This window comes from Trichophyton verrucosum (assembly GCF_000151505.1).
Source record: "Trichophyton verrucosum HKI 0517 chromosome Unknown contig01361_1.f1.exp, whole genome shotgun sequence".
NCBI classification, from domain to species: domain Eukaryota; kingdom Fungi; phylum Ascomycota; class Eurotiomycetes; order Onygenales; family Arthrodermataceae; genus Trichophyton; species Trichophyton verrucosum.
The window spans coordinates 21,901-47,469 of NW_003315119.1; the positions used below are offsets into that span (position 1 = coordinate 21,901).

A 25,569-nucleotide genomic window follows, 5' to 3' on the forward strand; every position below is an offset into this window, starting at 1 on the left:
TCCCTGGTTAATTCAGAGTTGACAGAACGCAAAGACAGAATTATGACTTCCAATTCCATGGGATACGTAATGTATGATAAAATTCTTGGGGGTGAAAAATTCGTTAAGCAATAGATTCCGAAGTAGTCTCTATTCGATACGTTTATGGCTTCCTTATAGATTCTTGATAACTCGAAAACCAAGGTATTGATAGACTGGCAGATATAGGTACTAGGTAGCTACAAAGTCTTATATAGTAAGGAGAAATTGATGTGAACTTGTAATTTATTAATCTATCGGCTGTATTGCCTAGCCTTATATCAAGCCTGATGTGAAACTTCTTGATATGCCATGTTAGCCCCCACAGGCCTAACATACAAGTCACAATTACCACATACTGCAGCCTACGCATTCTGTACATCATTTCCGTAATCTTCATCGTCCTCCGCAGCAGGAACATAGAAGCCATAGTAAGTGTTAGCGCCGGCGTCGGTGGCTGGGGTTTCACGGCGTGCAATCTTTCCGTAATCTTCGTCGTCTTCCGCAGGAGGAATATAGACGAGATAATCTCCCTTCCCTGCCGATGTTCCATGGCGCTCAGATTTCATGATATTGGCATCCTGACAAGGGACTATCAGCATTATTCAAATATTTAAAGCATCAAGTATTAGACTTACCATCACAGGAGCAGCATAGGCAGATGCAATGGCCATAACAAGTGCTAGAGAAACAGAGAGCTTCATTTTGGCTGGTATGCTTTATTTGAATATTCGATAAAATAGCCGCCGTTGCAGTTGAGTTGTAAGGGTTGGTTGATGCGGGTATGATTCTGAACTGAAGATAGGACATGTGCAGTTTCAGGTTTTTAAAGAACGCTGAAAAGCGGTGTCTGAAGCCATACGTAGCTATATTGTCGCTCTACTCTCCACTAGGCTAACGTTGGATTGATGACTCCCTGCAATGTCAGCATCTATACAATCACGAGGTTGCTGACCTACCCCTGCCTGCTTACCTGGAGGATCACTTATTTCCAGCCATCAGGGTGTCATCATGATCTGCCGGTCAGTAAAGCTCTCTCTATTACGTGACACTCTTTTCTATCTATCAGGTATGTGAAGGCAATGCCAGAAGAATTTTTAGATCCTCCTGGTTCTCAAGGTAGACGAGATGTCGAATTCGAACAGTGCATCTGACACGAGGTTGTCTATTGATGCATACGAGAATGACCCCTTCTTAAACAAATATAAGGAAAATCGCTTTCAACGACGCAGAATCTCCATTCTCATCTTTTCGTTGATATTTGTGCTGGGTATCTCCGTCTTCTGCAACATCATATTGATCTTTGAACAGTATAAGAGTTGGGACCTGGATAATGTCTGTACAACCTATACTTCGCAGTATAGTGAGTGTATTCTATTCCAGATGTGCGCCAAAATTCCAAAATCCTGTCAATTAACCAATGCATAGGATCGCCAATTTCAAACGATGTCAATCTAAAATATAACACGGTCACATTTAATGGTTCCCTCTTCGGTGATCACGTCTGGCGTCGATGGGTCGGCGATGATGTTGACCAAGCATGGCTTGACCTTGGTGTTGAATGTAGGCCAGTTCCAGCCTGATAAACCAAGGGAAATACCCGAAAATCTGACTGCTAATACAATCTCAGACCAGCCTGTTGCTATCCCGCATGAGGATAGAGCTCTGTACGGCCTCCAGGAAGGCCAGGTGAAGATGATGGAGAAATATGGCGGAAATTTTGTGGCACATATTGAAGTTTTCCACCATCTTCATTGTCTTGTAAGCACAAAGATTTCCCTTGATTATTCTGATTGGATCAAGGCTGATTAGCATGAAAGGACGTACTTCGGAAAATTTCATACTATGGTTATGAACATTATCTGAAAAAAGGGGGGAGCCTGTTTACCAACGACGAGAAGACTGTAAAACACCATGCAGGTAAATGTCCCACAATATTCTACCCCATGGTTGATGTATGTGTTAACTAGCTCATAATTAACTAGCGCATTGCCTTGATGTCCTTCGACAGCAGATAATGTGCACTGCTGATACTTCAGTTTTTGGACAATGGTGGGTGAAAGGTATTGGGCCCTTCGTCGACTTCAATACAAAGCACCAGTGCAAAGATTACGAAACAATCCGGTCTTGGGGAGAAAAACACCAGATATCTCCGGATGTAGAGGTGGAAATGTGGCCTGGTGACCCAGAGCTGCCAGTGGTACCCTGATACTTGATTGTTTCCTAGAATTGAAATCAAAACTACTATTCATGTACCAGCAATTTAAACTCACTGGAATCGTCATAATAACCTGTTGTTCAAATATACTGCTCAAGTTCAAGCATCAATGTCAACACCTGACTCTACTAGGAGACGCACTGCATCCTCATGTCCTCTTTCTGCCGCCATATGCAATGGTGTTCGCCCCTGATAGTCTTTGGTATTTCCATCAGCTCCGTTATCCAGAAGGGCCATTACGATACTCGTGTGCCCCATTTTTGCAGCATAATGTAAAGCTGTAGCCCCTGAATTATCTTTGATTTTGATATCGGATCCATATTCAAGCAGGCACTTCACAGTACTAGTATGGCCCCGTTCCGCTGATAAATGAAGTGCAACCTTGCCGTCTAACTTGCTTTCATGATCTGCGTGGAGTGGCATTATCAAGGAACTATCGGGAAATTGTATACTTCGATCAACAGTGTTGGGGCACGTTCTAGTTTTTATATATAAGCCGGGAACTCCTAGATCCCCTGCAGATGATTGTCGTACGAAACCGGGGTGCTCTTCAGGTGTTGAAATTTGCATCATCTGTGTAGACGGTTCAACTGATCCAAGATTTGGCTGTAAATAAATTCCCATAGGTTGATCGAGATTCCTAACGGTATCAAACCCAGTCCCCAAGGGTAATTGAGCACCCCTACGGGAAGCTATGAAGGGGCTTAAGGAATATGTATCCCGGGGCTCTGTGTTTAAATTCATTCTTGGTCCTTCAAAAGGCTTGCTATCGAACAGGCTCTCAGGACCAATAGGTACGCAATAGTCATCGTTGGCTTCGTAGTGGCATCCCGGCTTATCGAGCAAGATCTCTGGACTTAAACTGTTTGGTGGTGATAGATATGCATATGAGTTTTCTTGGGCGTCAGCCACATGGCCAGGGGTAGCAGAGCTCGGTGAGCTCAGCAAGGAGTTTTCTGAAGCTTGTTGTATATCACGGCCAAAAACATGGTTAAGAGGCTCTTGGGTGTCAATCCCTTCTGGAATTTCTTGAGAAATGCTTTTATTTCGGTTGTGCTTTCTTCTCCCTATACCAAATGGCTGTGAGTGATTAGGCCTATTCAAAAAAATAAGGTCATTGCCATACTGTGATTCCTTTGAGCTATTCGATTCTGGAGACGACGCCGCTCTTTCATTTCATTCTCTCTTTGAGCTTCCTCCTGCTCATTCGGTTTTTTGGTAGAATCTGAGGGTTGTTCCATATGCATTGGTTATAAATTCGAATTATTGATCGACTAGGGCTCATGAAGATGAGCAAGTAAATAGTAATCACAGGATTGATATGTACCTCCAGGGAAGAAGCCGAACTTATACCCATGATACCTGCGAGTCAACAAGCCAGTATATCTCCGAAGACCATGCAGGGTTGCATGTCGTTGGCCTGATGTCGACAATATTCATCATCCTCCAGGTTGCTCGAGCTCTTTCCCCGCTTCCTTCTCCATCGTATTACCGGGTTTTATCAGTTACCCTTGTAGCAATGCGACCGGAACCGTGGAGGATGCATGGCAAGATCTCAGGTGAGTGTGGTGAACAGGGACAATAGGAATAGGGAACCATGAGCAACCGGAAGGCTGGGTAGCGTAGAAAAGGAAGTCCAGTAATGCCTTCAAACCATTGCTATATGTATTTCCGTCCATTCTCATTTGTTCCCCTATATCGTAGATAGCCAGCGAGATGGCTGGGAATGGATAGGTTCACAGTAAAATGCGGCTTACGTCGGGATTAAGTACATACAAACACTTTGCCAATGCTTTGGGAACCCCTGATGTCAAGCCATCGTAACTTACATAACGCTCTTTTCACTCCAAGCAACTAGTTATCAAACAACCTATCAAACGGTAACTATACCAGGAAGTATTAGGAAATATGTTGGAAAGAATTGTGAACTGTTGGAATCAGTTTCTCCTGGTCTAGAGTAAAAGGCTCTTGGAGAGGGACGAGTTAATGGTATGAATGTGATCCTGGTGTATCTGTACAGCAGTTCGTGAATATTCCTCTAATGGTAGTTGATTTTTCCGGAGATAGGTTTACATTCATCCTAAGTTGATTGAAGCCAAGGTAGTGAGTTTAGAAAAAGTAATGAACACATAAATCGCTCTTAAAATTAATGGCTATAGAACCACTTATAGAGTGGCGTGGACATGAAGACTATATAAACACAAGGAAAATTGCCAGAGTTATCCTTCTCTTATGCGGCTTTTTCCCCTTCCTTGTCTCCAGCATGGAAGTCTGCCACGGCAAGTTGGTTCAGTTCGTCCTCAGCCTGGTCAGCCTTGCGGTTGCTAATCCAGAAGCCAATACATCCAATAAACGATAGGCAGGCGGTAACAGTGTAGTTCCAAATGAGAAGAGGATCAGCTGACAAGCCAACCAGGGCCTGGAGCAGAGCGGAGGAGATGGCGTTCATGAAGAGTGCGAACGCTTGAACTAGAGATCGCATGTTTCTCGGGGCCTTCATGAATGCATATTCAAGAGATGTCACTGATGCAAAAATTTCAGAGACACCACCGAGGACATAGGCAACAGCTTGAACCCAGACACTGATGGGAGAGTTCTTTCCATACTCTGTCTTGCATTTGCTTGCGTCGTTACCACATGGGTTGGTTTTGTAAATATAATACTGCAGGACAGCAGAAGAAACCATTCCACAACCAGCAAGGAAGAAACCGGTGGTGATACGCTTGATGGGGGTGAACCGGATGCCACTCTTTCGGAGAGAGGGATAAACGATCCTGTCCATGATTGGGATGAAAACAATGAGGGTGATGGGGTTGAGATTGTTGATGATATCATTTGGTACTCCAGCGAGCTCCAGAGTGGCAGCCTGAGAGGTAAGGTTGGTAGTTCCTTGGTTATATGCTACCCAGAAAAGAGGGTACCACAGGAAGACGGAACAAGCAATAATGCCTCGTCGAACTTCGTCAACCCAAGCGTCATCAAATGTCATCCAGGCTGGCTTGTTTGCAAGGCGACTGGGTTTGCAAGCATTCCAGCTGTCTGGGTGCTTGAAGTCACGGCCCCTATTCCATAAACATGATTAGTACGTGAAACAGAGGAATAATGGGAATAACCAGGCCACTTACATCTTAGCGACGTTCCAAGAGCCCTTGCCCTTGGCGACGAGTCCGATGAGTTTCATGGCCTTGTAGTAAATTGAGCCACCTGGTTTGGTTCGGACGTATCTCTTGCGGCAAATGAACAGCACCAACGGGCATAGGCAAAACATAAGTGTTGGAAGGAGGAAGGAGAGATAGAATCCGACATATTTTTCAGCGAAAACCATGCCGATTTGACCACAGAGCGAGCCGATGTTGATCATGAGGTAGAACAAAATGAAGATACGAGACACTGTTGCAGCAGGGTCAACAATAACTCGTTCTCCTGACTTTTCCGTTCGGATATACATCTGGGTTTCTGTATATTGCTCAGCAATCAGGGGGGAAATGTTGGATCTGCAATTACGGTTAGCATGGGCTGTACCTCAACACTCGGCTTCAGTAAGGGTTATAAACATACTTGAATCCACCAGTTCCGACACCCATGATAACAAGGCCAATGACGAAGCATGGAAGTGCACCATTCGGATTCTTGATAACTGGAGGGATGGCGGAGATGATAAGGATGGTGTGTCCAACAAGCGCACAGGCAATCGAGTACATGATTGTTCTGAAACGTCCAAGATGCTCCTCCGCGATGTAGGCTCCAACCAAAGGCATGATATAGGCCCAGAAAGAGTTAACTGGAGTTAAGTTAGCAAGGCTCAGATGGTGTTTGATATTTGGAAAGAAAAAATGCATACATGTACTGATGGCGGTAGACGCTCGTTGACCTAGGCCGAGGGCACCGGGGACACGGCTGGTGATAATACCAGGCCCGACGCTGTTACCAGCAGTCGAGCCCTTTGGAAGTGGCTGTTGAATGAAGTTGACGACTATGATGAATAAAGGTCAGTCGAATTGGCCAATTTTAGACTCGAATAGAGCAGAGTAGATAATAATGGGATACTTACAAACTGCAGTTGTTCCATAGTATGAGAATCGCTCACACAATTCGACGAAGGCAATGCTGAAAGCAATCCATGGGATCTTATCAGGGACACGACGCAAGGTCGCTATCTCCTCATCTGTAGGAAGTTCCTTACGGAGGCCGGTAGCTTCATCGTCACTCTCGTGGGCACCATTGGCGGCAATGGCCTGGACGGTAGATAACTCCTTCTCATCAAGGGCCGAAGTGTATTTGGGGCTGTCACGGCCATCGGCCTCAGAGCCTCCTGAAGCAGTCATGGTCGTAGATATTCGGCCGCTTGGTCGACTGGCACTCTTCAGTTGAGATTTGACGGCGGACAGGTTCGAGTGGCACAATCAAGACCAGAGCTGAAAAATCCCCGGGGCGTCCGTCAAAGGGGAAACGGCCCCCTCTATATGTAGGCACCACATGGTCCAAGGGATCTTCAGTCACCCAAGGTCTAACAGACGACCCGCTTGTAACCGTGGAGAACAGAGTCCCCTCTTGTGGTGTGGGATTGTTGAGTTGCTTGAGCCTGGAGGAGGGACAGGGAGGGAGGCACGCTACCCCCAAACGAGCAACGAACGAGATGAACCAACGCGAGAGTTTTGAGTTTACTTGCTGTGTTTTTTTCTTTCTCTCTTTGCTTCTTCTGCCCCTTGGCCCTTCCAGATTATTCGCCATCTCAGACGTCGCCACTAAAAATGGGGACTCCAGTCCACTGATTTGGCGATGAAGGAGCTGGGGAAGCTCGCAATATTGAGCACCCTGTCGAACAATCCACTGACTGCAGGCTTGGGGGGTTGCAACGGGGGTCCCGTGTGGAGTGTGTCGGGGGAAACCTTCTAGGGGACCAGGAAGTCAGTCTTTCCCACATTAAACATGCATAGATCCCGAAGATAGTGGCACATTAGCGTAGAATGTGCAGGTGCTTGTTCGGTATCCGAGCACTCATTTGACAGCCTGAAAATAGCTGAACTCTGTGCCACCACCAGTCATTCTGCTAGAGCCGCCTCCTCCTCATCCGATGTACATCAACAGATGCTTATTCGGAAATTGCATTTGAGCAGGAGCGTGTTTGAGGCTTGCTAGTTTGGCTAAGTTTGATTTCTATTTTAATATCCGAGTCTGCTCCTTTGGTGCGGGAGCACGTGAAATTGGCCCTGAGAGGCGGACAGAGCTGACACAGAAAGGTTTGCCTCGCAATTGTCCACGACTAGCTTGAGTGTGGTGCTGTCCAGAGGGCGGCGTCCAGTGTGAGTGCATTGGGGGTTGCATGGGATGCCAGGTGCCGTGGGTGAGATTTGGGCGCCTCGACACAATCAGCAACAGCATTTCTATGTTGTAATGATATTAGCGGAAGCGAACCTCCTCCCGCTTTCGTCCTAGGGGGGAATTTCTTCGAGGAGTAAATACCCGACTAATCATAGCCCACCAATGAGTGCTGCATTATATTCGTCGCCCTCCAGAAAGCCCATCGCAAGTTCTGTTGGTTTTCGGAGGTTTTATTACGACGTACACCTTACCAGGCACCCATGTCACTTTCTTTGGCGTCTCCATATCCGACCACTAGGCTATCCCTTGTCTTCTTCCTTCCCCAGACAGACCCTTGCTTGATTGGATACGAAGGGGCTAGTTGATAACCGCCAGAGTTTTGGACAGATATGGGGACAACCCCTGACCGAGACCATTAAGATAAGAGGCTGTCTGGACAAGTTTCCAACGGGAACTGACTTGTGCAAAGAAAACCCTTGACTTTTTTCGCTTATAATATTGAACACCAAATTATAAAATGTTCGTGATAATAGGTGAGCGATAATGGAGTCGGAAATATTTCTCCACAATAAGCCTAGTTACAAGGGGTACAGAGTACATTCCCTTGACCAGTGGAAAGTCTTTAGCTCTGTTTTCTGGGCGTTTGCTGGGCGCATCCTAATGGAGGCAATCTGCCCATGGCCAAGTCATCAGTGGTTTCTTCCCAAGAAGGGCCAAGCTGTTATACGGAGGAACCCGGGCACGCAAGCTAGGCGTACAGAACACAACGAGAAGAAAATATCGGGTGGCGGAATTTAAGAACAGAAATCATCCCTAGGTTGTTTGGGCGAAAGAGAGGGATGCTGAAAGGGAGTCGAGAAAGCAGGGGGCTGGTCGACTGAGATCGTTCCAACAGATAGAGATGCCGTTTCCCACTCCACCATTGGCTGACGCTGTTCAACCCATCACTCACGCGGACCAGCGTGGGCATCCTGGGGTCAAACCCTGGAGGGTCACGCAGCCGCCAGAGACCGTTGGCGGATTCCCCATGGACCTCAACATGATTTGCTCCACGTGACACGGCAGCGAGGCAGAGAGTCAAGATAGGGTTCAGAGATACGACCAACCGGCTGGTTTCAATTAGTTGCTTTATTCGTGTGTGGCCCGAAGGGAGAGAGACACATCAACTCATGCCTCCAGCGCCATCCTAGACCCTTGGCTTAATCATAGCATTGCTGACTTGTCCAGAACAGGGTTAGAGCGCTTTGCGCCTTTGTTTCTTCGCTCCGGCGAGCGACCGATGTGTCGGACACGCCCTCCGGCGCACAGGAACCGATTTGCTAATGGTTTCATAAACAAATCCGTTGGTGACTGTAAATAGTCTCCCAAGGTGTTACCCAGCAAGTCGCGTGTCTGTTGATTCAATCTAACAACCGACAATAATACAAAGTAATGAGTAGAGGTTAAACAATCATGAGGGTGGTACGACGGGGTGTCCCACGGCTGAGGATCCGTCCAGGGCTTCGGGCAGGGTCGCTCGCAAGGCGATGATACCCTACCTCGCTTGGCGCCGAAGCTAGGCTAAGTATAGAGAGATCCCCGGACTCGTACTTAGTTGAGCTGTGTATGGAAATGAGTTGAGAATGCATGGCTGGGGATGCATGTACGAGAAGATGTCTGCCTCTCATTATCCAAATCATGGCCTGCCGAGTCAAAGAGGAATGCATTTGCGCTGGGGTTGAATTGACTCGTACGGAGTACAGTATTTATTATCGCCATCACCTCCCATGTTGGCTGTTATGTAACTCGGACTTGGGATCAACCTCTTGTCAACGCAACGAGATGGGGTAGTCCTGGGTTGTGTTGTCCATATGTAGTTGAAGTCCTGACCACCTGGCTTGCTGTCGAAGCCTTGACCAGTCCCTGGTCTGATAACGAGCACTTTGACCTGTCTGCATACGGGAGTGAGAGCACTATTTCCCTCGTTTCTTGTTCAACAGAGGCAAAAATGCTTATAATTAGAAGCTGTGGTTGGCAATTCCATCGAGGCGAAGGCGATCAATGCTTGGACCTATTATTGAAGCAACGAAAGGAATATTCAGGCCGTCTTCTAGAAAGCCTTCGCTTTGCACTAAGATATGCAACTCATTTTGTCCCACGCGTGAAGGCTGCTTTCTTGTACTCTTATTGGCTTGCTTCTCGGTAAAGCATCACATCACGGCAAGAGAGGAGGAAGGACAGCAATTCACCAATAATGCGCGCCGAGTATGATATTATTATTTTCCTGTCTCGGGCAAAAGTCACCACGACAACTCGCATGCTAGGATTCCCCGCATCTGCACCCAACCAGGGCTCATTGGGTCGTTTTCAGAGCGATGGAGGTCATTTGAAGGGTAGAGTGAGGGAGGGGACCAGGGTGGGCAGCGTCAAAGGCGAACCAGACCAGCCCTCCCTGGCCTTCGGCTGGGAAACTCTCATCTGTTCGAAACCCGCCCGTCCAGAGTGGTGGAAACTCATCCAGACTTGGGCATCGTTGACCTCTTCTGAGCCTTTCGCCTTCAATCCGGTCCACCATGAAGCGCTAGCTAGTCAGGGACCTTTTTCTATCAGGTAATGTGAATTGATCCAAGGCTGAGGTCTCCCTTCACGCGGCCCAGGCAATCCTCTTTTGTTTCTCTGTTCCCTCCCCCCACAAGCCCCAACAATAAATGTCTATGAACAAACGTACGGAGTAGCTTCCGTCTTATCTCACGCCATATTATTCCGAGATACCCTGGCTAGAGAAGGTTGGCGCAGCGAGACGCTTAGTTCAGGACCTATAGTGCCATGCCTTCTCGTCACTCTATACGACGGATTTTCCAGAATCATTACAGCAGCAACCCTTTTTCTGCTTGGGCCCCCATGTTATCAGCCAGAGTCGCAGGGGTTTTTGGCGTGGTCCCCACCGGCTTAACTGCGAATTGTGCATTGCAGACCCGTTGATGGCCTTTATCTGGCGAGAAAAACTGGGGCCCAGCGAGTTAACTTAACTTAGCTGTCGGTCTTCCAGGGCCGAGTTCCCTGTCGTTGGTGTTGGTGTTGTTGGCGTTGTTGGTTGTTGTTCTGTTGGTTGTGGACAGTTGCTGGCGATGTTAGAAGTCGATGGCCGGTCGTCTGTGCTGCCCTTTTGGGACATCTCCAACACTGCGTCACATGATGCTATCTCGACGTCGTCAACTTCAGCTTCAGCTTCAACTTCGCCTTCAACCTCGACTTCAGCTTCTGCGCTGCTGTTGATCTCGCAATTGAAGTATCAGATCTTGCAACCGATCCACCGCTGCACCTGGATGGGGCCCCTTATCAGCCCGCCAGCGTTCCGAACGCTGTCAGGGTCAGGGCAGCCGGGGAGGGTCGGCTGGGAGAAATGGGCTGCAGTTGCTGATATCGCTGCTGCAGCAGGTCTTATGAACAAATGAGAAGAGATATGACAGACACCTGGTGCATGTTTATCTCTAATAATGATGGCTGCTCTATATGACAATCCTCTATTCACAGCGGCATTATACAGATAGGATATGAATATTCACTGTTTAACGCCAACGACGACGAGGTTTCTGGGGCTCTGCGAATACTCAAACACAGGCTCAACCCAGGCGTCTTTGACGCACTCTTGCTCTCGAAGATACATCCAGCGGTCAGTCACAATCATTGACTCCACAACAGAGGCACTGAAGGCCATCAGACTCCAGACCACGCTCAGGTTCTTCTTCGCGGACTCATAGCGGGCAACATACGCCTCTAGAGTGTCGTCAGACAAACCTTCAACCCGCTGCTTGATCGCATTGCCGTATTGAGGATCGTGCACTAGCTTTGCCACTGCCGCCCGAGCATAGGCCGTGAACGACAGGAACGCAGACTTTCTCAGTGATCCAACTATGAGCGGACACCCAGGTACCTCTGTGTCCTGCTGTGTAACTCCTGGCTGCGTCTCGTCTTCCCTTCTAGCCGTGTCACTGGAGCTAGAGCTAGCTCTGCCTGGGACAGGGACGATACCATAATCGACCAACACCCGCTGTAACAAGGCACGGAAGAAGTGGCGCGTGAAGAATGCCTCGCTATCCTCCTTGCCCCAATTGTACGGAGCTTGCACGGCCATCATTCGAGCGGTGATGTTGAGCCGGATTCCATTGCCGTTTTCGTGCGAGTACTGCTCGAAACGTCTCGACATTGGGAAACCATGGGGATCACAGGCATTGGACGTTTGTTCCAGACGGGAGTTGGGCAGCCTTAATGAGGGTAAATTATATGTTGCGGGAGCGAGTCGTTCTGTCATCAGGTTATAGCAGCACCCGATCATTGCGACCGCAACGACAGACGGGTTCAGGATGAGTGACTTGATGCCGTGGTGCACGAGATTTCCGCATGAGTGAAGGGATACAACCATTACTCGCGACGATAATGATGCCGCGGCAGGTGAGGACATGCAGCCGTTTGCAGCGACCTTGTCTTGCTCTCTGGCCACTTCTGCTGGCCCAATGATGTGTTCGATGATGGGTTCAAGGTAGCCATCCTGGATTTCGTGTTCTACGTAGTCCAATAAGCCTCTGGGGCCCGACTTTGCAGTCTCTTCTCCCTTTTCGCCATTTTCAACAGAACCGGAATCAGCAACAAGTAGTATCGTTGCAGCAGTATCCACCGGGCTTTCTTCTTGTTTGTCTTGCTGTAAAACTAGCGTATCTGTGGAATCCTTTTCCCCAGGCGAGCATGTAGTCGGGGTATCCATTCCTTCTAAAGCAGCAGCTTTCAGTTTCGCTCTGTGCTCCTTTTTGTTCCGCATCACAATCGTCTTTTCGGCAACTTTTGCCCTGATATCCTTCCTCTTTGCACTGGCAATATCGTTATGCCGCCGTTCAATAGCAATGACATGCCGGTTATATGGCGGGCTAACCAGCGCCCTGCCTAGGTAGTTCTGTCCAGATCCAAAATCCACAATATGAGAGATTCGCTGCTCTGCTGTAGTAGTAGCGTCGTCCCCCGAGGCTCCCCTGATTCTATCCACGTCCTCCGTAAGCGAAGCAACGTATTTTGCGAAATTCTCTACCTCATGGCACTTTTTCGGCTTCATGCCCGTGAAGACATGGTACGGTATTCCCTTCCTGCCCACAGGCCGCTTGATATCAGGCTGTTCGCCCGCAGGCGTAAACTCCCGTAGCAGAGCATGCCTCCTGATGCTATGGATATATTCGACCAGACTTCTGGGCGGCACCGGGCCGTCTCTCCATGTATCTCTCTTCTCTGGCATGTCTTTTTCTTCATCTGCGTTCATAAAGGGGCTGATGTCTTCCCGCATCAGGAGGTCCAGGATGTCTAGTATTTCATGGCAGGCAAAGAACTGACGCCAGTCCTCGGGGATGACAGAGGTATATAGGTCTGGCTCTCTTATAAGGAAGTCTAGAATATGGACTCCTCCGCAGAAGTTCTTGAACAGCTGTGACGATGTAGCGAAGGACAGGAGGGAGTCCAGGTAGGCGTCTGCAGACACCCACTCGGCAGGGAGAGGCAGAGGCCGTCTGGAGGGCGTTTCCCCGTTATCCATAGCTTATTACGGGATATCAAGTGCTGAAATGACCATTTAGATGCATGTAAAAGGGAGTATGTCGGATATAGAGCAGCGATATATAAAATCCTTCTGAGGCTTGACGGCGCTTTTTTTTTTTTTTTTTTTTTCTTGACAGCCAAAACTTTTGCCTGGGACGAACCGAAGATCAACGTCAACACAAACAGCGCATCTACAACGTACAATCTACAGCCTACAGGGACATCCAGAAGACAGTCTGCTGCGTCTATAGAGTGCTATCTAGATATATTCGCATTACAGGCCTCCTCTTCTCTTGCCACCATGAACTCCGATATGGACCCCTTTCTCCAGGTGCAGGCGTACGTCTGGCCCCCATCCCAGCTACCTACCTACATACGTACAACACATCTAACCACGATCTATAACAGAGACATCCTATCTACTCTCTCTACGACACGGCCGCTCTTTTCCTCGTACCAACGGATACGCTCCCTTGCAACCTCGCCGTCAAACCCCGAACTCATCCAGGCGCGCGAGGAGCTCGAGGCTACAGTCGCAGACCTCAGCGCAGACCTAAAAGACCTCGTCGAAAGCGTGCGAGCAATCGAATATGACCCCTACCGATACGGGCTGGAGCTGGACGAGGTCGAACGGCGTCGAAAGCTGGTTGACGATGTAGGCAAGGAAATCGAGGAGATGCGACAGGAGCTTCAGCGGACTGTCCACGAGCACCCCGGAACGACGGGTAAACGAGCATCGTCAGGACCATCTTCGGCGTCAGCAGCAGCAGCAGGGGGAAGTGGACTGCCTGCTCCGTCTACGTTTGATAACCTTCTTGATGAGGAGGGCCAGGAGCGAGGGGAAGATTATTACTCTGAGATGGAGCAGCAGCGGCAGGTTGAGCTGATGCAGGACCAGGACCAGCAGCTGGACGGGGTGTTTCGGACGGTGGTGAATCTACGGCAGCAGGCGGATGATATGGGGCGGGAGCTGGAAGAGCAGTCTGTGATGCTGAAGGATGTCGATACGCTTGCTGAGAGGGTTGGGGGTAAGCTGCAGGACGGCGTCAAGCGGGTCGGGCATATCATCAAGAAGAACGAGGGTGAGTGGGCGTTATCTTCCTTTCCGCCGTTTTCCATCGATACTAATACTAATATGAGACAGATACAATGTCGAGCTGCTGCATTGCGGTTTTGATAATGGTACTGATCCTACTTTTGGTTTTGGTATTAATCCTCTAGTATACACCAAGGTTTCCTATGGTTACAAACAAATATCGAAGGAAGCAAGAGAAAAGAAAAGAGAAGAGAAAGAAAGAGACGGAAGTCAAGGCACGGGAGAGAGAGAGATTAGGCCTTCTTAGCCTTCTTGCGAGGTCGCTCTTCCTTGTCGGCCTTTTCACCCGTTTCCTCGTCGTCGTCGTCTTCGCCTCCGGCAACGAGGGCTTCCATCTCCTCGACGTCGAGCTCATCGAAGTCCTCAAAGTCGTCGGGAACCATGTACGAGTCGACTATACAAGTTAGCAGGGGGGGTTCAAGAAGTCAAAAAAAGAAACAGGGAGGCCTACCGTAGGACTGGAGAGCTTCAGGCCAGACTTCTTCGCCAAAGGCAATGGCAACGTTCTGGCCATCGGCAAAGATCTCAGCAATGGCCAACGAGTCCTCTTCCTCCTCATCATCATCGTCATCATCATCGTCCTCGCCAGGGATATCTTCACCCTTGCGCCTCTTCTCGGTGGTCTCCTTGTCCTCCTTCCTAGCAGCCTCAGACTCCTTCTCGGAGACGTCAGCGCCACGGTATCCGAACCAGGCGAAGAAGCTCAGTCCAGCAGGACTAGCGCCGTCCTCGTCGCCGTCTTCCTCGCCCTCGTTGTCTGGAGCAGCCTGGGCCTCGACCTTGGCCGCGAGTTCAACCAGCTTCTCGAACTCGGGCAGATTCATGCGCTCGTCCTCGCTGATCTTGTCCTTCTTCTCCTTCTTGATAAAGGCCTTTTCGGCCTCGGCCAGGTCACACGCCGCATCGAGCAGGCCGTGGGTGGGATCCATGTCGGGCTTCCAGTTGATGCGGACAGGCTCAGACACCAGCCCTTCCCAGACACGGCGCTTGCCGGCCGCAGTGATCTTGAGCTCCCTGCGCCAGTGGAAATCCTTGACGAGCTTCTCGTTGGTGAACCAGATGTTGTCGTCGCCGGTGTCGAACTCGAAGGTGAAGCGCAGGGACCGGGGCTCGCCCTGCCCGGTGGCCTCGTCGACGCCGATGCGCTCGATGTTGAAGTTCTTGAGGCAGGAGGCGAGGATCTGGGCGTCGGAGGGGAGGATGAACTCGTCGATCTCGGCGGGCAGGTTGGAGAAGACGCGAGGCCAGAAGTCGAGGTCCTTGAGCTTGGAGGCGATCAGCTCGTTGCGTTTGGCGTACACGGGGCGCATGAGGTTGACGCCAACGCGCACTTCAGCCGTCAGCCGTCAGTATCAACAGATATAAAAGTAGATAATACAGAGAGATATAATGATGGCATAGAGGGTCTTCTTACTGTGCTCGACCTGGGCGTCGGCGAACTCGTCCTGCAGCAGGGTCATCTCGCGCTGCAGCTCCTTGGGCAGCTTGGAGGGCATCTCGACTCGCTCGAGCAGCGGCACCTGGTCGTCTCCTGCGTCAGCCATGTCCGTGTATCCTAGAGTAGCGTCGCCGGCAAGATCGCGATGGCCAATTGACAGTTGGAGCTGCAGTTGATGCTTGATGATAGTTGACGGTTGATGGCTGGCTGGCGAAGGTCGAAGTTTGAGTGTGGGAAATAAACAAATTTTCTTAGTCAACTTGGCGGCGTTAGCGGAGTTATACATTTAGAAGTAGATGGTAGTATATATATGAAAATAATAGAAGTAGATATGACATTATAGAAGAAGATATAGATTATTATATAGAACTTTTTGGCTACAGCATCCAGTCGAGGCCGTTGGCTTCCTCCTCGACGGGAAAGGCCTCGCGCGCATACTCCTCCATGCTGCGCCAGCCTTCCCACAGACTGCGCGCCTCGTCGACGACGGGCAGGGGCACTACGCCGTCCGGCCCAGCTTCGAGGACGACGGGCTTCTCTGAGCCGGCGATGCGGGCCGGGGTGTGGAACTCCGGGTTGGGGAAGTAAGGGGCCTTCATCTGGCCGAAGAGGACCTCGATGCCCTCGAGCTGCTCGCGGTAGCCGGAGGGGACAGACACTTTGATCTCGACCTTGGGCGACCAGGTGTACCTGCAGGGCCGCTGGAGGGCGCGCGAGAAGGCAGCGCAGACCTGCCTGGGGGTCAGCGTCTCGAACGCGAGGGCGATCCTATCCTGACCTTAGTATATAACCAATAGTATATATATAGTAGATACGGTGTAGACGTACCGGTCGCCGTTCCAGCGCTTGGGCCCGTCCTTGAAGAGCTGCAGTACGGTCGGCCCAACGTCATGCTCAGCGTCGAGCCAGGGCAGCGGGATATCAGGCGGGAAAGGCGAGCGCCACTCGAAGCCGCCGTCGGGCAGCAGCTCCATGCAGAAAAGCGGATAGGGCAGGCTGGTGAAGTTGTTGTGGTATATGCCGGCGTAGACGAAGGTGGCGGGCAGCCCCAGCTGGCGGATGTAGTTCTCGACGGCGAACTTGCAGCTCCAGAGCGGCAGGCTGATCCAGCTGGGGTTGTAGACGGAGTGGTCGGGCATGCTGCTGTAGACGTAGTGCTGGACGGTGCCCGCGCGCTTCGCGGCGTCTGCGAGGGCGCGGCCGATGGCCACCTCGTCGCCGGCCTGGGAGGTGGTGTTGATGAAGGCGTGCGTCGCGCCCTGGAAGAGCGAGTTCATGAGGGCGGCATTGTCGAGCAAGGGGCCATGCAGCAGCGAGACGCCGGGCAGGCTGGCGAGCTCGCGGGGGATGACGCCCTCGAGGGAGTGCACCTGCGCGCGCACGGCGTATCCGACGGCCGAAGCGACGCGGACGAGGGACGCGGCTTGACGGCCGGTGGCATTGACGACTGCGATCGTTCTGGCCTGTGGCATGGATGTCTAGATATATATATATTAGTATCAGCTTCTGTAGTGGTGATGGGGGTATCTGATAGAGGGGACCTGCCAGAGAGGACGGTAACGACTCAGCAGCAACAGCAGCGACTGCGCAGGCGATCAGGGCGAGTCTGGGGCCAGCGGCAGGCAGTCATCCAAGCTCGCCGTCTCGTCTATCTCTGTATCTATTGTAGCTGTCGATGTCGATGTCGATGCAGGTGTAGATGCGGTGGTGGTGAGAGTGGCAGCGGGCGAGAGTCAAGGCTGAACGGCGCTCCCGTCGCCAGGATCCTCCATGTAAGCGTTGACAGTCGCTGGAGACGAGCTCGATAGGGTCGCCGGTTAGCTGTGATCGCCGTCTGTCGCTACAGCAGTTGGTGTCGCCGTCGTGGTTGTTGTCTTGTATATAAATAATAATATAACGGTTAATATAATAATAGTCTGTATAGAAGTTGACGATGAGAGAAAAAGATCTGGCGGAGAAAAGGAGAAGTAAGGCCACCCGCAGGTAAAGACGCCAGCAACAGCCAGCAGCAGGCAGATTATAAGGGATATCTATTGTATTACGGCCGTCTGGGACTGTCTTTTACTCTCTTTTGCTCTCTATTACTTATTACTGTGTGTTATCAGCTGCAAACTCGGCTAACCAGGCGTCTCCTAGCTATCTCGCCTATCTCCTGCTATCTCGTATAGCCAGCTAGTTGACTAGTTAGTTAACTAACTTAGGCGGCTGCCCACGCTGGGGGATCTGGGGGCGGATCGGCCGTCTCGATCGCTGTCTGCTTGATAATTGATAATACTCGCAGCTGGCCGGCCGGTTCGTTGGTTCGTTGGTTGGTTGGTCGGTTGGCCGGCCAGGGGTCGCAGGAGTCTCGGTCGATATCACCATCACCATCACCATCACCATCACTCCTTGTCTTCATTAGATATCTCTGAGGTTTGTGATGTCTCTAAGGTCTGCCCAGGCTTGCTTGCTTCGGCTTTCAACTTTTCAGCTCGCTCGCCGTTCTGCTGGGTAGACGAGGGCACGTCGACACCGGCCAGAGCCCAGATATCGGGCAGCCGTCTGGCATGCAGCTCGGCGACGGCGAGTTCGTCCGCGTGCAGGTGGGCGCCCGAGCGACGCAGCAGCTCGACGTGGTCGACCAGGCCGGCGTTGGCCGCCAGAAACAGCGGCGTCTTGCCCGTGTTGTTGCGCAGATGGACGGAGGCGCCGTGCAGCAGAAAGTACCGCAGAATCGAGATCTCGGGCGACGTAGCCGCGAGGTGCTAGTATCTCGTTAGTCACTGGTATATAGTTGTATAAGGGCATGGCTATATAGTAGTTGTATAGTTGTATAGGAGTAATAGGGACGTACCAACGGGGTGTTGCCAGAGTAGTCGTGGTCGTTGAGCAGCCACTCCTGGCCGCCGCGCATCAGGTCCGTCACCTGGGCGAGATCGCCGTGCGAGATGGCATAGCCCAGGGCCGTCAGGGTCTTGACGCGGTCCGGCAGGGTCCCGTCTGGATGGCGGAAGCGCGGGTGGTGGTGGTCGGATATCTCGCCGCGTAGGTCCAGCGACATGTCCCTGGCCACGGACTCGGGCGTCGCATCGTGCATCGCCAGCAGGTAGGCCAGCTTCGTCAGGGCCGCCTCGGTGGTCATGTCGCCGCCAGCAACGACGCCGGCGCGGGAGAGCGTCATCCCCGTCGCATACACGGGCGAGACGCTCCCAGAGAGGCCTACCAAATATTAGCATCTATCACACCGTAGATATAGGGTAGACCTACATTGAGTAACGTTGACGATGACTATCCCGCGCTTGATGGCATCGGCCAGCACCTTGGTCATGCGGTTGTCCTGGCCGCTGGGCGCATTGCCGGCGCCAAAGGTCTCCAGCACCAGCCCGCGCAGCCCGTCCAGCCGCAGCACGGCGTCGACCATCTCCGGCTGGATGCCCGGGAAGATGCGCAGGCAGGCGACGTGCGTCGTGTCCAGGTTCGTGCGGATGCGGAAGTGCTCGATGCTGGTCGGCTTGCGCACCAGATGCCAGGCGACGTCCGTCTTCATCGAGCTCGTCGTCGCCAGCGGCGGCGCATTGGGGCTCGCAAAGGCCGCGAAGTCGCTGGCGGCCACCTTGGTCGTCCGGTTGCCGCGAAACAGCTTGCCGGCAAAGTACAGGCAGACCTCAGGCACCATAAAGTGGCCGGCGACGACGAGGGCGCCCAGCAGGTTGTCCGCGGCGTCGTTCTGCAGCTGCAGCATCGGCGTCTGGCTGCCCGTCAGGATGACCGGCTTGCCCAGGTTCTGCAGCATGAAGCTCAGCGCCGAGCAGGTGTACGCCAGGCTGTCCGTCCCATGCAGCACCACGAAGGCGTCGAACAGCGTGTAGTTCCAGGCGACGGCGCGCGCGATCTGCGCCCATCCGCGGGCGTCGATGGAGCTGGAGTCCAGCAGCTCGTCGAACTCGAGCACGGCGTAGCGCACCCGCGTGTTGTAGCTGCTCAGCGGCGTCCGCAGCGATCTATGGGCGACTCGCTGGCCCGATCCATCGACGGCCACCTCCAGGTCGCCCGGCTTGCTGCCGTCGTTGAAGGTCGGCGACGGCTCGAGGACGGCCTCGCGGAAGCCGCGCGCTGGCACGAAGCCGGACGGCGACGGGCGCATGCAGATGGTGCCGCCGGTCATGATGATGAGCACCCGGGACTCTGGCCGGAGGCCGTATTCCTTCAGCTTGTCCATCTATCTGATATTATCTGGGTATATCTTTGTTGATATTGTAGCTGTGGATGGATATGGGATGGGTATCTGGATGCTGAGCTGAAGTTGCAGGAGTTGCATGTTGAGTCGATACGGGCTGTGGAGCAGATGCAGGTTATTCCTTTTGCCAGACATAAGCCGGTCTAGTGATATTATGTCTATGTCTATGCTGTGAATTTGGAATCTGTTGGCAAAGTATAGGATGTTGTAGTTATATACTGAAGTGTTGTTGGTCTACACTGTGTAACTATCTACTGCCAATATCAAATGTCTACCAATTCTACACCATCTCAACATCATCCTATATACTCTCAATATCATCCTATATACTCTCAATATCAATCAATACCAATCAATATCAGTCAATACCAACCAGTATAGTCAGTATCAAGACTCCACGGTGTTCACGGGAGTCACTGGCTTGCCGTCGCCAAAGAAAAAGGCCTCCAGATTGTCCATCGCGATCCGCTCAAAGTTCTATCACTGTTAATACCAGTCAATCCTGATCCAGATAGTAGAATGGACGTACCGCTTGAGTGTCGACCGTCGCGCCCCCTATGTGCGGCATCAGGGTGACCTGCCAGCTGTCCAGCAGCCGCTCGTTGATCCTAGGCCTGCACCCGTCAGCAGACAATCCACCATATAACTATATAAGAGAAAGAGAGAGATACTCCTCTTCGTAGACATCTAAGCCAGCCGCACTCACGATGCCGGCCTCCAGCGCATCCGCCAGCGCCTCCTCGTCCACACACTTGCCCCGGCCGACATTCACCACCCGCACGCCCTTCTTCATCATCGCAAACGTCCGCGCGTCCAGCAGGTGGTGCGTCTCCTCCGTGTGCGGACACGCCAGCACCACGCAGTCCGCCACCGCCAGCAGGCTCTCCAGCCGGGCGTGATACACCGCGCCGCCCAGCCGCTGCTCGACCGCCGCGCTCTTCCGGCGGCGCCCAGTGTAGTGAATCGCCATGCCCAGCGCCCGCTGCGCCCGCTCGGCAACCGCCTGCCCGATCTCCCCCAGCCCGACGACGCCCAGCAGCCGGCCGCGCGGGTTCTGCGCCGTCGCCGCCACCGCGCCCTCGATGTCGTAGAAGTTGCCGCGCCGCAGCGAGCGCACCGTGTGCTCGCAGAAGCTCGTGCGCCGGAAGCATGCCAGCAGCAGGAACAGCGCCAGGTCCGCCGTCGAGTCGTTGGCGGCGCCCGCCCCGTTGCAGTACCAGATCCCGCGCGCGGCCAGGGCGGCCGTGTCCTCGCCGTCGTAGCCGTGGTTGACGGAGGCGACCAGCCGCAGCGACGGCGGCAGATGCGGGACCAGACGCTCGTCCAGCGGCGGCAGGTTGTCCGCCAGCGTGTTGTTGGGCCGGAAGATCGCCTCGATCGCGCTGTAGCGGCCGCCGGGCTGCAGCTCGCGGACCAGCTCGGGCAGCGCCAGCGGGCGGTAGTAGAGCACCTGCAGACGCGCGGACAGCTCGGCCCAGCGCTGCGTGTGGCTGCGGATCGGGTTGCCCACGTAGAGCACGACCGGCTTCATCTTGTTCTATATCTTATAACTATTATATTGGGACAGGTCTGGGGATACGTTGTTATTTGTTATAGTAGGGTGGTTGTGGTGGTGTTGTGACTAGTTATATACTTGTATACTCGGTGTTCGTATTAGACGCCCGAAATCATGGATTGATATAGCAATACGGTTGAAAATAGATAGATATATACTAGATACTGGATGCTAAAGGTATGCTAGTTCAGGCTCCAGGCGACGGCAAAGCGCTGGGCAAACTCGCGCTTGAAGATATGGAACGCCCGTACCTGCACCTTGACGTCGCCGCCGGGCACCTTCGCCCACACCACCTGCTCGACGTTGTTCGCCCGGTCAAACTCCTTCTTGTCGCCCATGTTGCCGTGCCGCTCGCTGCCGTCCGCCGCCGTCACGATCAGGTCCAGGTCGTTCTGCAGCGATGCCCCGGCCGGGTCCGTCCACACAAGCGTCACCTTCAGCGTCTGCCCCCCGTCCTTGGGCACCTTGATCACCAGCTCAGAGTCCGTCTGGCCCTGCGTCAGGGGCCCGCCCTCGCGGTAGCCGCTCGCCGGGTTGTCGCCTTCCTTTGCGGCCGGCGGGATCGAGTTCTTCAGGTTGACCCGTCCGTAGCCTGAGCTGCTGTTGGGCGACGGCCCGGCCTCAGAGGGCACGTACTGGCCTGGAAGCTCGACCGCCCCGTTGATCAGCAGCGCCTTGATCAGCGCAGCGGACGGGCTCTTGTTCCCGCTCTTCACCAGCGCCTCGCGGATCAGGGCCACCCCGCCTGCCACCAGCGGAGTCGCCATGCTCGTGCCCCCGTTGAAGAACCACTCCGGGTCCGCGCTGGTGCCAAACGTCGTGCTGGGCTTCAGCAGCTTCGACGAGCGTGTCGACAGGATCGACGTTCCCGGCGCTACCACGTCCGGCTTGATGCGTCCCTCCTTGGTCGGCCCGCGCGAGCTAAAGGCCGCCATCCCGTTCGGGTGGTCGGCTACCCGGTCCGTGTCGAACGGCTTGTTCGGGAACCACGAGGCATACGTCTTCTCAATGTCAGGCCGGTCGTTCTCGCTGGCTCCAACCGTGATGCAGTTCTTGGCCGCGGCCTGCGAGCCAATCTGGTTCTTGTCGATGGTCCCGTCTTGGTCTGCGTCGATTCCCGCGTTGCCCGCTGCAAAAAGGATGACCATGTCCTGGTGCTCCCACACAAACCGGTCGATCTCCTCGCTGTTGACGTTGTACGGCAGCTGCCGGCCGGGTGCGTTGCTGCCCCACGAATTGGTGTGGATGCGCGCATCTTGCTCCTCGTATGGCTGGATGAACAGCTTCGTCAGGTCGTCGGGGATGCCCCCCAGCCCGTTCTGGCTGTCCAGCAGCGACTGCAGCACAAGCGTCGCCTTGGGTGCCGTGCCCTGGATCTTGCCCCCCATCTTCTCCGATGTTCCGTCTCCAAGGACAGACCCGCAGACGTGCGTGCCGTGGCCGTCGGGATCGTCAGACCGATCCGTGCGTCCAAGAGCATACAGGTGCTTGACACGGCCCTTGAACGCTGGGTGCGTGTCGGTCGTGCTGCCCTTGTCGAACCCGGTGTCGCCAACCGCAACAATCTGTCCCTCTCCCTCGTACGGCAAGGCACTGGCCTTGTCCTTCGCCTCCGCAGTTCCAATGGGGTGGTCTCCACTTGTGTTTGCATCACCCTTGATGATTGGGACCGCCTTGTTGTTGAACAACACGGCTGCATGCACTTCATGGATGCTTCGTACCCCGTCGATGGCGGCCACTTCATCCAGATGCTGGTCCTGGACCATCATGCGGACCTTCTTGGCACCAATGTTCATCGACGAGGTGTCGGCCCTCGTGGCCATACAAAGGGCCTCCTGGATCTCCTGCGAAGTGGGATCTACATCGTGGTGAAGCACAACATCGACCATGCGGCGGCGGGAGGATTTCGGCACGGCCTTGGCAAATCCAGCCACGGCGTTAGGGACAGATGCAGACTTCATGCTTGACTGCACAACAAACATGTCCATGTAGACGTTTGCCCAGGTCACAAACGGGAGGGAGCGGATGGCAGCCAAGTCATTTGGCTTGTAGCAGCACAGGTACGTCTTCTGCGAGACATATTCCTGGATATCAACGCCCAGACGCTCGAGCTCGCCCTCCTGCTCATCTTCAAGCAGTTCCTTGGTCTGGATGAGAATGTAGTTGGATTTGGACGCATCCTCCGACTCGAGACCAAAAGCCCGGAGGACAGGGCCCTGGTTCTCGGGGTTGAGATCGTTTCCGTTGATCGAGATGACAGGCATAATTGCTCCTTTGACACTTTATTTTTAGAAGAAAAAAAATTGCAGTGAGGTGTATCAGATTGGTAAACAGTAAGTATAAATGTGCTTTTAGTAAAAGACTTGCTATCTGTTACTTTGGCAAGGAGAACAGAGGACAGTTTATATATTGAGCTTTAACGGGGATATCTGCAGGACTCTGCTGATAGGGGAAGGGTATTCTTGTAACCGGATTGACACAGCTGATTCGTGCAGATGCTGCGATCACCGCAGCTGTGACTTGACTGAACAGATCATATTCAAGCAGCAAAGATGGCCTCTTTCCCGCTTTTATAGACAGATCGACGGGGTAGGGACGGCAGCCCATACTGGTCTCCCTTCCCCGCTCCCCTCGATATCAGCTGCATGGCCATTGCCATGGAAGAACTGCCCTCTGCAGCTCGAGTTCGGCAGCAGAAACTCAAACACGGCCATCGTCATAGGAGCGATCCGTCCAGTCGATCCGACTCCACGCGGGACCAAGCTGCAGCCCTTCGCTGGCAGTGCTTCTGGCCCCTGATGACGCGATGGAAAGCTGAGGTATCATAAGACAGCAGCCAAACAAAGGTCGCTCCTAGACGACGTGAGGAGGCAATGTCCGGTGGTTAATAGCTCATCGCAGCTCAAGGGCATGGCTAGGCGAGTTTTCCCCTCCTCACGCTCGCCTTCGAGCTGCAGCTGCACGAGCGGCAAGCAAGCCACAGCTGCCCCTGACTGGTCAGGTCAGCAGCAAAGCAAGTCCTTGGTTAAACCCGGCATGGCCCGTCCAGCTGAAGTTCTTAGCTGAGGCTTCGTACTACCTTGGGCGTGCTTGTCTGCCAGCTCGCGTAAGACAGGAAAAGGAATGCCAACATCACCGGTTTGGGGTACAAGTCAAACGGTAGCTAGTTAGTCTAGTCAGTGGGAGATGTTATTAAGGAGTTACCCAGTCGTAGTCCTGGTGATGACGATGATGTTGTTGACGTTGCTGAGGTTGAAGTTGAAGTTGATGAAGTTGACGAAGTTGAAGAAGTTGGAAGTCCACGGGTTAAGAAGCGTCATGTGACCCTCTAAGACGAAACTCTCCTCCCTCAACATCAAGTGTCAATTAACTCGATGTACGGCAGTTCCGGGTATTCCACGTATCCAGGCATCTAGATTACGGGGTTAGCACATACTTCAATCGTGGCTGATGCAGAGTTATTGATATCACTATGCCAGAACCGGGGCCTGGCCTGTTCTTCGTGTTATTAGACTCGCATCGATATCACGTCTCGTTGCCTATTCACAGCTGGCTATCATTCGAGTTCAATAAAGGAAAGCAAAAGAAAAGAAGCGTACATAGGCGATGTATGACAATGCCCCATACACGTAGCTGGAGCTGTCTTGTCCGTGTTCTCATATCCAGGAGGCATATATATGTCTCGAGCTCCAACATCACAAAGTTAGACCTCCTGGCCTCTGGAGCCTCTGCTGTTGCATATTCGTCCGGTCCGTTGATATCCAGATAGCCCTTGGGTATGAACATGGCTGGGTCTCTACCAGGGGAGTTAATACATATCCTACCGCATAAGGTATATCGTGGGTTCAAGGGCGTATGATTGCTCAACTACTGCGTCCGAACTTTGAGAATAGCTTCTGGGCCTGCATACCGGCCTTCAAACTGATGTTCCAGCTGATAGCAGTGATATACTCCGTGGGACTCGGCTAGAATATCCTCAAAGTCGCGATTTGCATAAAAGTCCATGTACTCGCTAATCTTTCAGCCAGTATCCACTGGTTTTGATCTAGGAATTTGATAATATAGCCATCGAAGTGGTCATCTATCAAGTCATGTATGGAGTGGCCGGTGGTATATAGCTGTAGGGAGAGTCTGGGTGCGGCATGAAGAT

The 25,569-nt window shown here is 52.7% G+C and overlaps 11 protein-coding genes across 11 annotated transcripts; 2 read left to right on the forward strand and 9 right to left on the reverse strand.

Annotated features, from left to right (window-relative positions):
- Positions 1-383: 383 nt before the first annotated feature.
- On the reverse strand, positions 384-722 carry TRV_08142 (uncharacterized protein; the record flags this gene model as incomplete). Its single annotated transcript, XM_003017801.1, has 2 exons — positions 384-599; positions 657-722. 2 exons carry the CDS (start codon positions 720-722, stop codon positions 384-386), a joined length of 282 nt encoding a protein of 93 aa, XP_003017847.1.
- Positions 723-1,545: 823 nt separating this feature from the next.
- Positions 1,546-1,830, forward strand: TRV_08143 (uncharacterized protein; the record flags this gene model as incomplete). The annotated part of the gene is made up of 1 exon (XM_003017802.1): positions 1,546-1,830. One exon carries the CDS (start codon positions 1,546-1,548, stop codon positions 1,828-1,830), a length of 285 nt encoding a protein of 94 aa, XP_003017848.1.
- A 505-nt stretch (positions 1,831-2,335) lies between these two features.
- Positions 2,336-3,483, reverse strand: TRV_08144 (uncharacterized protein; the record flags this gene model as incomplete). The annotated part of the gene is made up of 2 exons (XM_003017803.1): positions 2,336-3,303; positions 3,363-3,483. 2 exons carry the CDS (start codon positions 3,481-3,483, stop codon positions 2,336-2,338), a joined length of 1,089 nt encoding a protein of 362 aa, XP_003017849.1.
- Positions 3,484-4,466: 983 nt separating this feature from the next.
- On the reverse strand, positions 4,467-6,561 carry TRV_08145 (MFS peptide transporter, putative; the record flags this gene model as incomplete). The annotated part of the gene is made up of 4 exons (XM_003017804.1): positions 4,467-5,298; positions 5,362-5,730; positions 5,795-6,209; positions 6,288-6,561. The coding sequence occupies 4 exons, from the start codon at positions 6,559-6,561 to the stop codon at positions 4,467-4,469; spliced, it is 1,890 nt and encodes a 629-aa protein (XP_003017850.1).
- A 4,001-nt stretch (positions 6,562-10,562) lies between these two features.
- Positions 10,563-13,112, reverse strand: TRV_08146 (uncharacterized protein; the record flags this gene model as incomplete). The annotated part of the gene is made up of 3 exons (XM_003017805.1): positions 10,563-10,806; positions 10,852-11,046; positions 11,104-13,112. The coding sequence occupies 3 exons, from the start codon at positions 13,110-13,112 to the stop codon at positions 10,563-10,565; spliced, it is 2,448 nt and encodes an 815-aa protein (XP_003017851.1).
- Positions 13,113-13,415: 303 nt separating this feature from the next.
- TRV_08147 (uncharacterized protein) lies at positions 13,416-14,291 on the forward strand (the record flags this gene model as incomplete). Its single annotated transcript, XM_003017806.1, has 1 exon — positions 13,416-14,291. One exon carries the CDS (start codon positions 13,416-13,418, stop codon positions 14,289-14,291), a length of 876 nt encoding a protein of 291 aa, XP_003017852.1.
- A 152-nt stretch (positions 14,292-14,443) lies between these two features.
- TRV_08148 (uncharacterized protein) lies at positions 14,444-15,934 on the reverse strand (the record flags this gene model as incomplete). Its single annotated transcript, XM_003017807.1, has 3 exons — positions 14,444-14,604; positions 14,662-15,540; positions 15,625-15,934. The coding sequence occupies 3 exons, from the start codon at positions 15,932-15,934 to the stop codon at positions 14,444-14,446; spliced, it is 1,350 nt and encodes a 449-aa protein (XP_003017853.1).
- Positions 15,935-16,025: 91 nt separating this feature from the next.
- Positions 16,026-17,120, reverse strand: TRV_08149 (uncharacterized protein; the record flags this gene model as incomplete). Its single annotated transcript, XM_003017808.1, has 2 exons — positions 16,026-16,338; positions 16,477-17,120. The coding sequence occupies 2 exons, from the start codon at positions 17,118-17,120 to the stop codon at positions 16,026-16,028; spliced, it is 957 nt and encodes a 318-aa protein (XP_003017854.1).
- Positions 17,121-18,029: 909 nt separating this feature from the next.
- TRV_08150 (uncharacterized protein) lies at positions 18,030-19,846 on the reverse strand (the record flags this gene model as incomplete). The annotated part of the gene is made up of 3 exons (XM_003017809.1): positions 18,030-18,392; positions 18,482-18,846; positions 18,895-19,846. The coding sequence occupies 3 exons, from the start codon at positions 19,844-19,846 to the stop codon at positions 18,030-18,032; spliced, it is 1,680 nt and encodes a 559-aa protein (XP_003017855.1).
- Positions 19,847-21,601: 1,755 nt separating this feature from the next.
- TRV_08151 (uncharacterized protein) lies at positions 21,602-23,683 on the reverse strand (the record flags this gene model as incomplete). The annotated part of the gene is made up of 1 exon (XM_003017810.1): positions 21,602-23,683. One exon carries the CDS (start codon positions 23,681-23,683, stop codon positions 21,602-21,604), a length of 2,082 nt encoding a protein of 693 aa, XP_003017856.1.
- A 936-nt stretch (positions 23,684-24,619) lies between these two features.
- TRV_08152 (uncharacterized protein) lies at positions 24,620-24,775 on the reverse strand (the record flags this gene model as incomplete). Its single annotated transcript, XM_003017811.1, has 1 exon — positions 24,620-24,775. One exon carries the CDS (start codon positions 24,773-24,775, stop codon positions 24,620-24,622), a length of 156 nt encoding a protein of 51 aa, XP_003017857.1.
- Positions 24,776-25,569: the final 794 nt, after the last annotated feature.